This window comes from Pelodiscus sinensis, chromosome 13, assembly GCF_049634645.1.
Source record: "Pelodiscus sinensis isolate JC-2024 chromosome 13, ASM4963464v1, whole genome shotgun sequence".
NCBI classification, from domain to species: Eukaryota; Metazoa; Chordata; order Testudines; family Trionychidae; genus Pelodiscus; species Pelodiscus sinensis.
In genome coordinates, this window is record NC_134723.1 from 22463041 (window position 1) to 22481756 (window position 18716).

Consider the following 18716-nt stretch of genomic DNA (forward strand, 5'->3'; position numbering starts at 1 on the left):
GGGAGTCCCCCGCTGACCCCAGGCTCCATGTGGCGCTGCTGCTTTGAAACTCCGCGGGGAGCACGGGGCCAGCAGGGGACTGTTTGAGTCTCCCACTGGCTGTGTGCTTCCCACAACACTTCAAAGGTGGAGGTGCCCTTATCAACTAATCAAATAGTCAATGTAAATTGCATCGACTATTCGATTAGCCAATTAATCTAAATTTAACATCCCTACTATGCATACCATACAGGTACAGTCTGGAGAAACTACAATCTGAAGAGACTGCATGTCCCAGAATGCAGAGCTCCACTTTGATATCAAGTGCCTTCTGCAGCACCATTGGCTGCTCCAGTTCTCTGATATTCTTCTTCAGCGCTAAGCAAGATAGAATGTCACATCTGGCATCTGTAATCTCTGTAAGCTGCACCTGCATATTAAAGGCCAACGTGGCTGTAACTCACCAGATTTATGAAGTATAGGGGGAGCCATCAGATCAAACCTTTGCTTACACTGCAAGGGGAACCCTTTTACCATGGGGCATTGCCCACAAGGCAGTTCTGCTTCATCCCGGGAACACAGTGGGGAAGTGAATGGGGGCCACAGGGTGCAGGACAGATTCCAGGCTCTGCCTTACCTTGCAAGTGATTGTTGTTCTGACAGCTCAGAAGCCACTTCCCAGTGTTACGTGGAATCATGTCAGCTGTCACAAAAGTGGCTGGGAAGAGGCTGGCCACATCAGATCGGTGGCCTCTGATGGTGAGTGTCTGTCCATGGAAGAAGGCTGTGTGAACATCCGTCTCACTGCCCATCCCAAAGAGGTGCCATGCCACGTGATCTCCAGCACACATTGTCAGCTCAGGCAGGTTCCCATACACATAACCATTAATAGCTGTAAAAACAAGTGAATCAGAAGCAGAGATCAGGAAGCAGGTGGAGGAAGGGTTCACAGTCCATTCTGCAGGTCCCATTACAGAAACACAGGACATTCAGAAAACAGGTCTCAACACCACACCTTTCCATTCTGCTTAATCCTGGTGAGCTCACAGCGCTTCCACAAATCATTTTCTAACATGGATCTTATTCTGGAACTCAGATTAATGTCCACATGTGCACTGAAGAGAAAAGCCAAAACCCTAACCAAATGATACTTGTTTTGATTGTGTTGGTGTAGCTGCCCCTGTGATAGGACAGCTTTTAGCACATGGTCTCAGCTTCTCAAACCATCCCTACATACCTCAGATTAGACTGTACTTCAGGGTATCAGGGAAGGAGCTGCCCAGGTCTAGAATGACTAGGAAAAAACAGCAGGTGGTTAAAGGAGGCACCCACCATGCATTCTGTTACTTTCTTGGAACTCCTCATTTTCCTTATCAACAGATTCTGGATCTGTGCAGAACAATGCAATGTTCTCTTCCAGGTGCCAGCTCAGGTTCTCATCAATCACACTGAACATGAGAAAAAAATCAAGGTCCACATCATGACGTCTTTGAGATGTGCCAGTCAGAGCTCCTAGGGCAAGACAGAGGATTAGTGGCTCCCACTGCAAAGCCAAGATCTGTCAATGTATTTAATGAGATGAGTTCTGTTAATTCACCAACAGCCTGAGATTCCTGCTCTCCCTGCTATTCCAACCCAGACTCTCACTGAGTTCTACCAATGCACCTCACCCTAGACCTGCAGTACTCTCTATTAGTCCATTCCTAAATTCCAATGCATCTCACTTCTGATTTATAGCAGTCCTGGATCTGTCAATAGTATTGTCACTGTTGCTAAAATCTTGTGGAGTTTAAAGTATATTTTCTCTCTCTCTCACTCTCTCTCTCTCTTTTTCTCTCTCTCTCTCTCTTTCTCTCTCTCTCTCGAGCGCATTTCGACTGATCCCCAGAAATGAAAAGCTAATGTACTAAACTTCTTAGCCACAAAGAAATAAATACAACTTTAATAATCAGAATAAATCTAGAATACAAGAACTATCTCAGATTACATGTAAATTCCACAGGAACTAGAGAGCATCACTGCTTGCCTTACCATAACTGAGGTCACTGTAAAATCTCCAGTATCTGTGTGAAGCAGTAACTCTAAGCTGTCTTTTCCCTGAGGTTTTACCTTCTTTGCATGTCAGTAAAGGCCCAATCAACCCAGAAGCTATGTCCTTTGGTGCATCAATGTGAGAGTGGTAGACCCAGGTCAAGCAAGTTGGGTCATCAGCCATTGGGCTATGATCTTCAGGGATAGTCCAAGTATATGTATAATTTCCTCCTGGTGGAACAGCATCATCCTTCTTATGATCCTCTGAGGACTCATCGGGGTACAGGGACCCTGTAATAATTGAGCAATCACAGCATCCATTCAAGTTTGGCAGAGAGCATATTATATATAAAGCTGCACTGCATTTCTCACACTAGATAGAGAACATATGGCTACAAGTTACTTTTCCCACTTCAGTAGCACCTTTCAAATTAAGACTCACTCCATGTAAGTGACGTTATATAATCATTATTTTTCCAATGGATAAATTGAAGCACTGAAAAAGTTAATTGACTTTAGTACAGTAGTGGCCAATCCAGAAAGCTCTCCATGTTCTAATCATTGCTTCTTTATATTTTTATTAGAAAACAGAGAACTATGCTAAATTTTCAGTTCAAATATGCAGTAGCCCAGAAATAGTTATTTTCTAAATTCCCAGGGACTATTTTAAACAGTGACTTTTTGTACTAACAGGCTATCATTCCTGTGGCACCTACAAGATTCAGCATATTAAAGACATCTAAATATGTATAACACTATAATATAAATGTTCATTAGCTACTACCTTGCTGGTCCTCAGCACCTGTATTCCAGCAATGATAGGGTTACTAAGATTGTGTTCTTTAATGCATTTAATTAACGTGTTCATATTTGAAACTGTACATCCATGCTTAGGAACCCACTAACCCTGCATCAGGTAGTATTGCTAAAAGCTCAGCTAACTATACCAGTTTTCCAGGTGATATTGCTTTGAACCAACCCAAACATGTCCTTTTCTCAGCTGGTTTTGCTTTCCTACCTGTTCCTAAATTCACAGTGGGCAAACTATGAATCTGAATGCAGGCAGCAGGCACTCTTTACCTTCTGAGTCCTTCGTGTAGAAGACGCCATGAGGATGGACTGTGTATGGCCGGCTGGCAAAATTTTTTAGGTGCAGGGTAATAGTGTCACCCACTTCTCCTCGTATGATGGGCCCAAGAAATCCCAGCCAGGCAGGTTTGGGGATCTCTTTTGTATATGTGGAGTCTGAGTATTGCTTATACACAGATTTTTTGTAAGTGCTTCCCACCCTGTCCTTGCCAGGCTTGAGGAACATAGCGGCTTCTCTGTTAAATGCAAAAAAGGACAACAGTCAGATCATGAATAATATGCTATCTGTGATGGCTACATGCCCTGGGCAGTAGTGAAAAAGGGACACTTAATGTAGCTCTCTCAGCTGACACCTAGAGCCTGTGCTATGCCAGCACTCCACCCCTACTCCTAGTCCAGCATTATGCTTCTTCTTCCAGGACCCTATGGCAGCACTGGGAATGCAATCCGGCTGGACATGAACACTGGCCTATCTACTCTTGTCTGGTTTTTGAGTGTTGTAAAGTATGAGAAGATCTCACACAATGTAAGATCAGCAGACAATCTAGCTAAGACTTGATCTCTGGCTGTGGTCAGTGCTACCTGCTGCAGAGGAAGCCCTGAAACAAGCCCCAAATGTATGTAACTATGGATGCTATACAAAGGAGAAAAGGGGGATAATATATTTCTGATCTGGTGCTCATTTTATGCACTAAGGAATGAAAGTTGAGAACCCTAGTAATTGCTATCCTACCTATTGTGCCGGTTCTTTAAATTCAATTCAAGGTTTTATTCTAGTGCAGCACTGCTGACTGGAGCTACCGGCTGCAAATTGTACCCGGAAAAAAACATTTCAAGAGCTCTCTCACAAAGACTGATACAAGACTATGGCGAGTTTCAAGTCAGGAGCCAATATGAAATATTAATGGAAAAAATAGAAAGCTCAGGCTGATGTGTCCCCAGAAACATATCTAACCTTCAGAGTTTAAACCCTTTACAAGCATCCAAAGGTCAATTCAGTAGTGATTGCTTTTTTTGTAATCATTTCCTACTAGATGATAGGTGACTCTTGGCTCAAGTATGCATTAGTGTGTCATAATGGAAGGTGAAGCTATTTTTTCCCCTAGGAAGCATCAGTGCTTCAGCAATAAAAATGGGCAAACCGTAGTAAAGGAAAACTGTTCTTCATAGACTCAGTGTTGTACTGCTGAAGTCACCCCAGAACCTTGTCATTCTCTGTCCTAGAGAAGGGTGGGTCTATTAATATGCAGCACAGAGCTGCACGAGAGAACCTGGCAGTGACTTGAGTTTTATGAAATCTTATACAAAATTATGTTATGTAGTTTAATAAATAGTAACTTTTATTTAGCACTTTTCATTTCAAAGTACTTTATGAAGGCGGTCAGTTTCATTATCCCTATTTTAGAGGCACTGGAGGGAAAGAGACATGTCCTGGGTCACTCAGGCTATGTCTACACTATGGAGTTTTTCTGGGATACCTATCCCAGAAAAACTCTGTCGCATCCAGAGAACGTGTCTGCTCTTCCAAATTTTTTTTCAGAAGAACAGACGTGCTCTTTCAGAAGTCCTCTATTCCTCATTTTAAAAGGAATAAGGGATCTTCCGAAAGAGGAGGTTTTTCCAGCATTTTGCCTCATGTAGACAGGCCAAATGTCAGAAAAGCCTCTTCTAAAATAAGAATCGGAAAAAGGTATGCAAAGTTTGGTTTGCAATTTATGTACCTTTCTCCCAAAAACCCCGGCTGTGTCTAGACTGGCCAGTTTTTCCACAAAATCATCTGCTTTTGTGGAAAAACTTGCCAGCTGTCTACACTGGCTGCTTGAATTTCCACAAGAACACTGACGATCTCGTGTAAGATCGTCAGTGTTCTTGCGGAAATACTATGCTGCTCCTGTTCGGGCAAAAGCCCTCTTGTGCAAATGATTTGCGCAAGAGGACCAGTGTAGACAGCACAGTACTGTTTTACGCAAAAAAGCCCCGATGGCTAAAATGGCGATCAGGGCTTTTTTGCGCAAAAGCGCATCTAGATTGGCACGGACGCGTTTCCGCAAAAAGTGCTTTTGCGGAAAAGCGTCCATGCCAATCTAGATGCTCTTTTCCGAAAATGCTTTTAACGGAAAACTTTTCCGTTAAAAGCATTTCCGGGAAATCATGCCAGTGTAGACGTAGCCCCCCAGGAGTGTAGACATAGTCTCAGTAAAACACACAGACTCTCTCTCTCTAAACATTGAAGCTATTTCCATTTCAAAATGAATAGCCCGGAATCTCCTTCAATAGCTTTTGTGATTTTTTTTACAAAAAAAATTGTGTCAAAAATATTGACTTTTTGCCAGCATGGTGCATATGCAATCTAAATAGATATAGAAAAATTCTGTTTATTGCAAACCAGTTTCATTTTCAAACCTCAGCCATGTTTTCAACTAAAAAAACTTTTCCTTTAAAATTTTTTACTAGTTCTATTTATATCAATGTCTAATTATTTTCTCTTTGTTACTAAGCTCTTTGTCGCCTTTTGGAAATGAGTTTCACAGACTTATTCTGTTTAATCTCAGTGATTGTCTGTTTGTTCATTCATAATTATGAGTGAGGGGGAACAGAAACATTAGATTTATTCTCTCTATAATAATGTTTATTATTTTGTATGTACTTTATGTGGTGCCCTACTTATTTGTCTTCTTTATACATGAAATAGTCCCAACCTATTCTGTATCTCCATATCTGAAAATCTTTCCAGACCTCTAACCATTTCTGTTGCCTTTCTCGGAACGATTTATATTTCTGCTATATGCTTTTTTGAGATGAAGTGACCCAACCGCACAAAGGATTCATGGTAAGGGGGTAGCACGGAAAAAGCTTGCTCAAGAAGCTGATTTTATTTACCATGAAAATAGTCAACAGGAAACGCACAATTTTCATTTTCAGAGCATATTTTTGCATAAAATTTGTGAGGTTTTCATTTAAAATGTTTGGTTTCATTTTTTGCTGTAAACTAGAATTTTTTTTCTCTTATTATTGAAAATAATTTTTTCTCAGTTTTCAGGCTTTTGTATTTTCATTGAATCCAAAAAGTATTTTTGTAAAAATACATTTTTGACACACTCCAATTGCTAATCTACATAATGGCATAAAATACTCAGGCTTCAGTTAATATAAATAGATCACCAGCTAGGATCAGGAAGAAATAAAGCCCATGATACAGCATTGTGCAATGAAGTGCATTCTAAAGAGTTTGCAATTCGTCAATGAATACTGGACTAGAGAGTCAATTGGCCTGTCTCAGTGTGATGGTTTCTATGTTTCTTTGATAAGAATAGGTTAACCATTAAGCCAATAAAGATATGTTTCTGTGTCACCTGCTTGCTTAACAGGGTTACCAGGTGAGTTTAAAAAAAAATACCGGACAGAGGACGGGCCAGGAGGAGGGCGGGGCTGGCCAGGAGGAGGGGGGGTTGCCAGTAGGAAGTAGGGCTGGCGGGGGGGAAGGGGTTGAGGGCAGCGGGCTGAGGGGAAGTTGGGGGGTTGTCGGGGGCAGCGGGGCTGGCTGAGGGAGATCAGGCGGGTGAACCGGCCGGCGGGAAGCAGGGCTGGTGGTGGGGGGGGACGGGGTGCAGCGGGGCTGGCTGGGGGAGATTGGGAGGAGAAGTGGGGGAGAACAAGCTGGCCAGAAGGAGCGAGGGGGAGCAAATCGTACAGCAGGGAGCACGACTGACCCGGGCATGTGCAGATCCCAGGGCGTTGCCTGTCCCAGTCCTGCACATGATCCCGGCAAAGCACTAGTGAGTCTGGTGCGGCTCTACAGCGTGCTGGAACAGCGCTCAGGAGCACATACAGAGCTTCCCCTCCTCCCCAAGGTGTCACACGCAAGCAGAGGCTCCCAGCGCCGATTGAGCCCTGCCTTCCAGCCACTCTCCCCGCCCTAGCCAGGCTTCTCTCAGGCACCCCGCCGGAAAACCAGAACATTCCGGACATTGCACATGTCCGGTATTTTCTGAATTTTTTTACCGGACAGAGGCCCCAAAAACTGGACTGTCCAGTTGAATACTAGACACTTGGCAACCCTAGCTTAACAGCCTCAGAATACTTGCATAAAACTCCTGAGCCATTTGCTTTTTTAGACCAATACCGACTAAAATACTTAATGCTGTTAAACATACGGGTCATCTTTAATGCTTCGGCCTGTGATTATGTTCTTTCCTGTTGGAGCATAATTCCATTCCACCTCACAGATACCCAGGTAATAGACTCTGGTGGCACCTTCAGCAAAGATGGGCAACAGCAGTAAAACCAGAGACTGAGACTGCAGCAGCCCACGAGATCCCATCCCAGCTCCAAGTGAAGGCTCTTCAGGAGAAAGCAACTGCTTTATTGGAAAAGAAACAAAACAAAACAAAAAGTCTGGAATAATGGGACAACAAAGAGGCTTTGACTCTCATAACCCAGTCCTAGGCAGTGTGGTTTGAAGTACAAGATGTTCTGAGAATATGGGAAGGAATCAACATGTAAAAGCGCCTTGGGTCAGCATTTAATTATACCAGGATGAATGGGAAAATTATACAGATTCTGAACACCCAAGCTTCAGGGTATAAGGTAGTCACCAGCTTCAGGATGAGAAAAAAAATCCACACAACATGTGCCTTCCAAATATTAATATACAACAAAGTATACTGAAGGGCTACGTCTACACTGGCATGATTTTCCGGAAATGCTTTTAACGGAAAAGTTTTCCGTTAAAAGCATTTTTGGAAAAGCCCGTCTAGATTGGCAGGACGCTTTTCCGCAAAAGCACTTTTTGCGGAAAAGCGTCCGTGGCCAATCTAGACGCACTTTTCCGCAAAAAAAGCCCCGATCGCCATTTTCGCGATCGGGGCTTTTTTGCGGAAAACAAATCTCTGCTGTCTACACTGGCCCTTTTGCGCAAAAGTTTTTCGGAAAAAGACTTTTGCCCAAACGGGAGCAGCATAGTATTTCCGCAAAAGCTCTGACAATCTTACATGAGATCGTCAGTGCTTTTGCAGAAATTCATGCGGCCAGTGTAGACAGCTGGCAAGTTTTTCCATAAAAGCAGATGATTTTGCGGAAAAACTTGCCAGTCTAGACACAGCCAAGGAGTTACACCTTTCTCAACAGCATCCGACGCTGGCCACTGAAGGAGATAGGGCAATGGACTACAGACAGTTAGCCTGTCTTACTATACCAATTCTTGTAAGGTGGGAAGAGGCTTGTCATACCTAAAAACCCTGGCTGTCTCTCACAGTGATCTAGCCAACTTTCTCAAGTGGTTCATTGGATGTGATGTTCTCTTAAACTGCTTGTCCTGTAGTTTTGGATCATGTTGTGGTGCACTGTAAAACAGCTGTGGTGCTCTACCACGGGTACTGCTGTGGTAAGTCAAGTGGTCCTTTTAAATCTTTTTCCAATGTGCTTTGAAGTCCTTCTGAATAAAAAGCACTATAAGTTATCATTGCCTTTATTAGCTTCCCGCTATCTCTTGGGCTGAACTACAGACTTAATGGACAGAATCCTCAACCCCGGAAATTAATGGCAACTGGCAGAAGTGATTGTTAATCAATCCCAGATAGTCATTAAATTTACTAGACTGAGCTTTTGACTGCTGGGTACTCAACTTGGAAAATGCTCTTTATGGTATATATCCAGATGTGTGAACTGTTCCCACACACTCCTCTGCTCCAAATGACAGCAGTCTCTGAATTCATGGGAAGTTTCTACTTTACAGTTCAATTATATGCAGTTCTTACAGGCTGCGTCTAGACTGGCAAGTTTTTCTTTTGCGCAAAAACTTGACAGCTGTCTACACTGGCCACTTGATTTTGCGCAAAAGCACTGACGTTCTACTGTCCGAAATCAGTGCTTCTTGCGCAAATGCTTTCACATTCCTGTTCGGGCAAAAGCCCTTTTCTGGAAATGTTTTTGCGCAAGAGGGCCAGCGTAGACAGCTAAAAACTGTTCTGCGCAAAAAAGCCCCAATGGCGAAAATGGCGATCGGGGCTTTCTTGCGCAAAACTGTGTCTAGATTGACACGTATGCTTTTCCGCAAAAAGTGCTTTTGCGGAAAAGCATCCGTGCCAATCTAGATGTTCTTTTCCGCAAATGCTTTTAACGGAAAAACTTTTCCATTAAAAGCATTTGCGGAAAATCATGCCAGTCTAGACGTAGCCACAGTGTTTTTCATTAGTTGTTTTCAAAGCACTTTGTAAAGGCTATAAGTAACATGCCCATTTTACAGATGGAGAAACAAAGGCATAGAGAAGTGAAGTAACTTGCCCCAGATTCCTAGCATACTATAGGGCTGCCAGATGGTTTCAACAAAAATACCGGACACACTTGACATTATATCACAATCTACATTACATCTTATTTAGAAAATACCGGACATTTATATTTTCTCAATTGTTTCCCGAACAGAAAGCTCACCTACTGGACTGTCTGGTTCAAAACTGAACACCTGGCAACCCTAACTACTAGCAGAGCTAAGGCTAGAACCCAGATCACGTGCTACTGCTCCATCCACTAAGCCCCACTTAAAGTAATTACTAGCTACTTGGAAATGAAAGGACTGTGTTCACATACACTCATTCTGTTCTTTATAATAGGTTTCAAACCAATTTGCTAACTAAATTGCACATGTGCTATTCAACACACACACAAATATCATGTTGAATAAAGAGAGGCAGCAGCGACCAGCTATGAGGAATAGATGGTATACGACGCTGGATTATCCTGAAACCTCTTACCCTATTAACATTGATCACTGAGAAGGAATAATCTGTTGATTTATTAAAAAGTGGGTGGCCAGGATATAAATGAGGTGGCAGTGGCTCTCTGGGAAAGAGATTATCTGGAATATGATTCAGCAGTCCTGAAGGAGGATACCTCAGAGCAGCCAAATGGGAGGAGAAAGTTTGTGCTAATCTTTGTCACCTTTATACTGTGTTTTTTGTTCACAAAACCAGATTTCACGAAGGGGCTGAGTTTGGACTTCACATCAAATATGGATAGCAGTTTTTAAAGCAGATGGGTCAGAAGTTCTGCCCTTCTAAAAACTGTTTATGTCCCTTCTTATCGCCCTAGATCTCAATATGACGGCATTCGCCGTTTCCTGAATACTTTTACTTGAATCGATATCCACCTCAGGCCTGTATGCAGGAATTTTTGTGGGGCAGTGGGGTTTTTTTTTTGTAAATGTGGACCGCAAGGGTGTGAATGCACCCCCATGGTTCCCCAAATATGCGGGGAAATCAGCCCCTACCTTCCCTGGGCTGGTCAGAGCATGGGGAAGGGAAGCTCGGACAGTGCACTGCTCCTGCCTTCCACTGGCCAGCTGGAGCATGCTTACTTGGCCCATTGGGGGTGCTTTCACACCCGTTGCACACACCCCTGTGTATGAGCCTGCACCTAAAACTAAATTTCCAGTGAATTGTCCAGGGCTAGTGCAAAAACCTGAAATGGAATCTTAGAGATAGGGGATCTTTTAAAGACCAGGTCAAGAGCACAATAGGGGTTTGATTTAGGGGTGCTACACATTCCAGTGCTCTAGTTCTATGAAATGGTAAAGCAGATAATCTCAACTAAGATTCATAGGGCCTGATTCTGCTATCACTTATACCTATGAAGTAACTCCATTGACTTCTATGGCGTTATTCTCGATTTTACACTTGTGTAAATAAAAATCAGAATTGGGTCCATGAACTGAAGAGATGGCTGGGGTTGGGAGGAATAAAGTTTCAACTCTCTAATTTTAATCATATCTCAAATAGTTAAATATATTTAGACAGCTTCAGGGGGTAGCCGAGTTAAGCCATATATTAAACATCTTAAATGCAAATGCTCTCTGATACTACATGAAAGGCACAAAAAGGAAGACAACTATTTTTCTTTCCTTGTAGCATATGAAACTCCATATCATCACATTAAACCAGTCTTTGCCTTGATTATCATACTTGCACTCCTAAGAAAATTCTACCCAAGAAGAAAGTATTAAATTAACATAACTGCTGTTTTACTTACTCTGTTGAGCTGGGTTAGAAACAGGTAATGTTGAAAGAGTCAATCATTCATAAGACATTCTTCTTGAAATGTCTGGAGCACTGCAGAAATAATGAACCTGGAAATATCCACATATGCTGAGGGAGCAAAGTCCAGGTTATAAAGACGGGAAATTCCTGGACTTTTATTGATAGGTCTGAGCTGTGGTTTTGTTGCAGGCATATACTAGACACTGTCACAATGTGAGCAGCCTGACTGCCTATATTCAGGTCATAAATACTATAGGTAGCCCCTACACAGGGCCCTACCAAATTCACAGTCCAATCTAGTAAATTTCATGGTCATGGGATTTAAAAAATCTGAAATGTCACAGTGTTGTAGTTGTGGGGATCCTGACCAAAAATGGGGCTATGGGAGAAGGGGGTCATGGTATTGCTGTTCTTACTTCTGTGCTGGTGGTGGCAATGCTGCTTTCAGAGCAGGGCAGCCGGACAGTGGAGGCTTCTGGCCAGCCACCTAGCTCTGAAGGGAAGTTGCCATGGTATGGTAGTGCGACCCTTACTTCTGTGCTACAACTGGAGACAGTGGCCCTGAGAATGCCCTGTGCTGGGGAAGAGAAAGTCCTGTCCCTCTGCAGACCAGCTGGGACTAGCAGCTGAAGCCTGGCACATGGGAGTCCTGCCCCACCCTAAAGTTTGTGGGAGGGGCAATATAAAGCAGCCTTGGACTGACTGTGTGTTTGTGGGGGGGGGAGGGGAGTGACTACTCTTCCAACCACAGGACCCTAGGCAGTTTCCCAATTGTCTACCCATAAGGTCAGTCCCTCTCAAAGGTGATGCTGCCCATACCATGCCACACTCATTTCTGCACTGCTATACACAGGACAATGATCTGTGAATAGTCTTTTTTTCCCTGTAAACCTGGAATATGGCTGGTCCTCCCAAGACACGTGGCCAGGTCACCTGATGCTGAAACCCCTTTTGGATGCTGTACTTTTCCACTGGAAATGTGAGGAGTTTAAACTGAACACAAAGGATTCCTGCCTTTGGCAAAAGGGATATAAAGGCAAGAAACCAAACAATAGAGATAGCTGAAAGACAGCAGGACACCCCAGCTTATCACGCAAAATGACTGCTGGAAACAGCTTAGACTGAAGAAGAGGAAGAGATCATGCCCAAGTTGGGAGGCATCTCAGCTTGTGAGAAGATTATTAGAACTATTAAAAAATTGCATGTAACACATTTCTTAGTGTATTAGGCTTAGCTGGCATATTTTATTTTGCTTGGTAGCTTACTTTGATCTGTGTGCTTCCAATTGCAACCACTAATGTCCTACCATTTTTAATAAATGGCTTAATAAAATCATTTTGTTTATTAATAAAATCAGTGTAAGTAATTGTTACCTGGGGGCACAACAGTTGTGCATATCTTACATTGATAAAGGGGGCAAACAATTCATGCTCTTACTCTGGCTAAAGTTTTATAGAGAGCAAGATGGATCTATCGGGGTTCTGGTCCTACTAGGGCTGTGCACCTGTGTGCTGCGACACGTCCCTTTGAGTGAGCTTTCCCAGAGCTGAGATTATCTCAGTGTCTGTCTTACTCTCTTGGGGGCTGTGACCCAAACTCTATGTCAGTGCTGGAAGAGACTGCTGGGTCTGGGTTAGCAGCATAAGGTTGTGAAGTGCCCAAGGGGCAGGTAGGTGGGCTCAGTGGTATTTTCAGTCTGGCAAGTGACAGTCTTAAGAGGATCTCTGTGACTCAACCCGTCACAACAGCGACCCACCTACACTAGTCAGATTTCATGGCGGAGTCTAGATTTCATGGCCTGTGACATGTTTTTCATGGTCGTGAATTAGGTAGGATTCTACCCATAATTTAAAAACAATATCTGCACGTCCATGTTTGTTTCACTTTCACCTTTTAAAAAACACAGCAGCCTCTCCATGTGGATTAATTATGAAACAGGAACCCAGGTTTCCATTTATTTATTTTTTTATGGCAGGGAGAAAACAAATGGCATTTTAGTATTCTTAATTCTATAGGAGAAAATCAATGTAGATAACAAACACAAAGTAAAAACTTCTTTCACTTTCATTCAGAGGCCAGCTGGGGTACTGGGACCTTCTCCACCCTGCTGTTTGTTCTTACTTGCTGCTTTAGCCACAAGTGCCCTTGCACAGCAACTCTCTCTCCAAGGACTGGGCACCACTGCCTGCAGGAGAGCCTGTTAGGCAGCTTTGTACCTAGGCCAGAGGAGAAGTTATCAATGCAGAGTGATAGAAATGCTCTCGTCCAGAGGATAAGCAGGCTGTTCTCTCCACAAGGCTCTGAGCATAGCAACAATGGCCCAGCCAGAAATTCATCCTTCATCTCTACTGGAGCAGCAGGTATATATCCCCTGGAGTCAGCCCATAAGTGGTTTTAATATAAGGATGTTAGATTTAAAAAATATATGAATAGATGTACTTGTTAAAATGCCTTAGTGGGTCCCAGTGTGCTAAATTAATTTGCTGAAAGCAACAAGAACAATTATATTAATAACATACATAAGCGTGGGCAACTGGGACTAAGTAACCTGGTGCTTCAGATGCAAAAACACGGGGTTTTACCATTTGAGCTGACAGAACTCCCTTAGCTAATGCTGATAATAGGTCCCAGAACCTTGTTTTTTAAATTAATTTCCTAGCACAGCCTTGGCTGCAGAACATGTGGAAAATAGTAAATGTCATTAGAGAAACTACACGTGTAGAAAATTAAAGTACGGACAAGGCTGGAAGGTTTTTTTCTTGTCATTTTGTGGCTGCAGATTAGAGCACACTTGTTCTAATGCCATATAAAAACAGATCTATTAGAAAAGAGTTCCTTGTTTCACAGGTGAAGCTCAACAAGACTTATGAGCAGTAGGATAGAAGAGTATTTTTTTGCTTCATCTCTGCCTTGCAGGTAGAGTCAGCCCATACCACAAATAATGTACTGTACCTGTGACATCTGCAGTATTGCTAACCATAAATATTGAAAACAAATTGTAACTTCTTCAGAAATAATAAAACTTAGATGAAAAAAATCATGCAGAATTTTTAAATGAGTTTTCTATGCCTTTTGGGAACATCACTGTGATGGTTCTGGCTCACGTTTTATGAAAACTGGCCTATAAATATGCATAATTTGGAAATGCTTTGGACAGAATATCTAATGTAACCTATCAATTTTACAATCTGCTGGATCTGTATATCTTTTTTTGGTACATGTGTCACTCTTGTATATAAAGTTAGAAATATAGAGTATGGGATTATTTATAGTTCTAAAAGTGCTACTGAGAGCCAGCAATGGTGCTTAGAAGCTTTAAAAACTGGGTGATCAACTTAACGACTTGCAAACAGCCTTGTTTGTCCTGTAGGTCTGAAGGTATTGGACTAGTAAGATATATGACATTCCCCCCCACTCCCACTGGAACTCAGTTTTTGAGGAAGGTACTTTTCCATGGAATAGAGAACAAAAGATTCTCACCCCAGGGGAAAGACTGTTTAAACAATGGGGCTGTGTCTACATTGGCAAAATCTTGCCACCTGTCTACACTGGCCGCGAGTACTTGCGCAAGAACACTGATGTCTAATGTAGGAAATCAGTGCTTCTTGTGCAAATACTCTGATGCTCCCGCTCAGGGATAAGCCTTCTTGTGCAACTGTTCTTGTGCAAGAGGCCAGTGTAGACAGGCAACATTAATTACTTGCACAACAAAGCCCGATGGCTAAAATGGCCATCAGAGCTTTCTTGCGCAAGAGAGCGTCTACACTGGCATGGATGCTTTTGTGCAAAAGCACATCTCTTGCACAAAGGCACATGCTAATGTAGACGCTCTCTTGCGCAAATACTTTAACGCAAAAACTCTTACATTAAAAGTATTTGCGCAAAATCATGCCAGTGTAGACGTAGCCTGGGAAATTATCAGGCCTGGCACATTAGAGCCATGTTTACACTGCAGGTTTCTTGTGCAAGAAGCTTTTTGCTCTCTCAAAAGGAAACTGATTGCTATTTACAGAATAGCCACCAGGGCATCTGTGCTTTTTTCAATTACCTCTTTTTGCGCAAAAAACCCTTCTCCAGCTCCACACACACCTTTTTGTGCAAGAACCCTTGCACAAAAGGATGTTATTTCTTGCAGAAGGAGGCATACCTACACCGCAAAACCCCCTCTGTTCTTTTGTTTTACTTGAGCAAAAACATGCTTGAGGTGTGGCTCTCCAGGAAGTTTAGGCAGGCTAGCTTAGGGGTCTGTTCTTCCCTATTCACTATAAAGGGAGCCTAATCACCTAACTCATACTTTGTGCAGCACAGCATGTGCTGACATGTAGCCATCATGCTGCGCAATGTTGCGCCCAGTAACTCCCTTCATGGCTCCCACCCTCTTCCTTTGTGAAATGAAAGTTGAGCCTCCCCGCTGTACACAAGGGCAGGAGCTGAACATTCAGTAAAATCCAGGGCAGGCAAAAGATGGCCCAGAGACTGGAGCTGGCCCACTGCCCAACAGTAGCCTAATCCAGGCTCCCAGCCTGACCCACCCTTGCACGCCACTGAAAGCAGCTCACTGTGGGGGCTAAGGATGTTAAGTGTAGCGCCCTCTCCACCCGATTACCTTCTTTAATGCCAATTTGCCCACAGGTTTCAGTGGACAGGTCTGGGTTCTTCTGGATCCTGCCACCCAGCAGGGTGTATCTTCTTTATTTTTTCCTATGAATTTATTTGGCGGTGCCTCCATCTCTCTCACACCCTTTCCTGGCAGGGTCACCAGGGCAGTTTGGGAGGAAAATTCTAACCACAGGATAATCCCCACTTACTTGCCAGATAGTTGGCGACTTCAGAAAAATAACACAAACACATACAATATATTCAACACAATAATTATATTAAACAGGAAACAATTATTTATAACATAACAGGGTAAAACACTATTTTTAGGTTCACCGGTGCCCACGCTGCTAATACCTGTGACTTTCCCCAGTCACATGACTTGACATAGCAAATGTAAGATTAGTGCCCCGTTGGTACGCGTACTTTGTTGGGGCCCTTGATGACCTATGACCACAAAATTCTTCTCTGCAGTGGTTTAGCAGTGTGGCTGACTGGGTTCAGGACAGTCCAAAGGACTTACAAGCAGAAGAAAGTGGTAAATCGCTCCACAGGTTTAATATGCAGCAGGTTATAAAATCCCCAAACCCTTACTCCTTGGCTTGAGGACACAGTTCAGGGAGTAGGGGGTCCCCAAAACAAATTCCCTAAGAGATGGTGCACTCACAAACTCCATGAATGATCATTCGGTTCAGAGATGACTCTGGACTCTTCAGTCACTGCAGAAGGGCTGATCTCTGCTAGCAAGGATCCTATTCAGGCAAGAATCAGGCTGCTTCAGTCCCAGGATTTCCCCTCACCACAAAGGGGTGCAGGGCTCAAGGTGCAGATTATGCAACTGTACTAAAATCCAAACTGTAATTTCCTAGCCCAGTGCCCAGACACACACACAGCAGGCAGCAGCCCTGAACTACCAGGCAGAGCAGAGCTGCCCATGTGGTGACTGGTCTCACCTAGGGAGCTGGAGGGCTAACTCAGCCTGGCTGGGGAAGTTTCCCAGCAAACTCCATAAACTGGGAATCATCAGTGGAGAAGGAAAACACAGCTGAGAGATTTTGCTTTCAGGTCCCTAGAGGCCAGTTCTCAGGGAGGGACCCTGCATGCAGGTCTGGGGCTTACCAGCTCCCCACACAGCCAGTCCTGCCCTTGCCCTGGCTGGTTCCAGACTAACTCATAAAAAACAATGGCTTCTTCCCTATCCTGAACGCCATGGGAGGGGCATCTCACTCCCTATTTGTTGCCGGGCAAATTCTGAGTGTGCCTTGGCTCCCCCTCCCTATCAGGGACAGTGTGCCTCTCCCTGAGCTGCCAGCAGACAGAGCCCCAGGAATCTAGGTAATCTCCTTGGGGGTTACATAAGTATTGGGTAATTGACTAATCGAATAGTCAATGCATTTTTGCATCGATAGGGTGCCTCCACCTTTGAAGAGTAACAATAACCCTAGAGCTGTTGCTACACTTCAAAGGTGAAAGCGCCAAAGCCCGTAGTCAGCTGGGGACGCCCCTCTGACTGCGGGCTCCATGCAGCACTGCCACTTTGAAATGCCGCTGCAGCGTTTCAAAGCGGCAGCACTGCACAGAGCCCAGGGTCAGCAGAGAAGTCCCCAGCCAATCCCGGGCTCCATGTGGCGCTGCCACTTTGAAATGCCACTCAGAGCCGTACATTGGGCTCCCCACAGCGTTTTAAAGTGGCAGCGCTGCTTTTAGCCTGGGGCTAGCTGGCAAGTCACATGGGCGCCACACAGCATTTCAAAGCAGCAGTGCTGGATGGAGCAGCTGAACCCGAGCTCCCATGCAGCACTGCCACTTTGAAGTACCCCCTTCTTCTCTCCTCTGATAGAGGCAGCAAGGCGGGCGGACGACAAGTCGACTATCCTGTTGACCTATCCGATAAGCATTTTCTTATGGGATAGTCGACTAATCAACTAGTCCTTCACATCTCTAGCAGGTGCCACATGCATCTCTTAACACTACAAGCCCTGTGGAAAGAAGAAACTTTGTGTACTGCTCCTGCCCCCAGCAGTCTCATGCCTTTATTGGCTGGTTTCCAGCCAATGGGAGCTGCTTGTTTGCAGGCCAGGCAGTGTGTGAAGTACTCCTCCTCCCCCCAATCTCACAGCGTTCAGAGATGCACATGGCCACCACGGCTAGCTCCTCTGAGCATGTGGGAGGGCATGGAAAGCAGGAAACCTGTGCTGACCAGGAGCCACTCTGGTAAACCCCTTTCTAGCCAGAGACTACCTCTGACACTTGAGCTGCTCCCTCTGCCCACTCTTGCATCTCTACTTACTTCCTGACCCTGCACCTCTCTTCCAGATCACAATCCCCCCAATCCTCTACCCCCAGTCACAACCCAGATCCTCACACTCTTGTTTCACTGCCCAACCCCCTCCCAACCCCTGTACTTCCCCTTGCACCCTCCATGTCAGAATCCTCTCCTTCACCCAGATCCTGCACCTCAAGCCCTAATCCCTGGTCACAAGCCCCTCCCAGATCTTGCACCCCAACATACAGCCCTCTTCCACGTCAGAATCCATTCCCCCTCCTGGACCCTGCATCCTCTCCTGCACGCTAGTCTCCTGTGCGAGGTCACAACCCCCTCCTTTCCCAAACTCTCTCCCAGATCCCACACCCTTCCCGCACCCCAGAACTCGCATCCCCTCCATTAATATCATGGAAGCATATGGCCTTTTTTGACCCCTTACCAAATTCTTGCAATACCCTCCCCCATCAAAATTATTGCCCACCACTGATTAACTCCCGACCCTGAGCAATACGGCAACAGCCACCCAAGGCGCCATGGTAGGTCACGTTCCGTTTATGTGCACAGATGTTTGCTGGTGTCTCCCCCTCAGCCCTCTGTGCGCCAGCTGCTGCGGGAGGCTCACGAGCGGGGTAACAGGCTGCGCGAGCCCATTCACAGACCGAACTGCGCCCTTTAAGAGATTCCATCATTCCACTGACGTCACAGCCCCCCCCCCCCGG

At 44.5% G+C, this 18716-nt stretch overlaps 1 protein-coding gene across 1 annotated transcript in view; it reads right to left on the minus strand.

The window, feature by feature from the left end:
* Positions 1 to 11198, minus strand: part of HEPH (hephaestin) — a 37816-nt gene extending 26618 nt beyond the window's left edge. The window contains exons 1-6 of the mRNA XM_006136134.4: positions 11125 to 11198; positions 7254 to 7459; positions 3091 to 3335; positions 2089 to 2301; positions 1312 to 1491; positions 617 to 871 (exon numbers count right to left, since the gene is read on the minus strand). Of these exons, the coding sequence (XP_006136196.2) occupies positions 617 to 871; positions 1312 to 1491; positions 2089 to 2301; positions 3091 to 3335; positions 7254 to 7420 (1060 nt within the window). The 5' untranslated portion in view covers positions 7421 to 7459; positions 11125 to 11198. The remainder of the gene's footprint in view (positions 1 to 616; positions 872 to 1311; positions 1492 to 2088; positions 2302 to 3090; positions 3336 to 7253; positions 7460 to 11124) is intronic.
* Positions 11199 to 18716: the final 7518 nt, after the last annotated feature.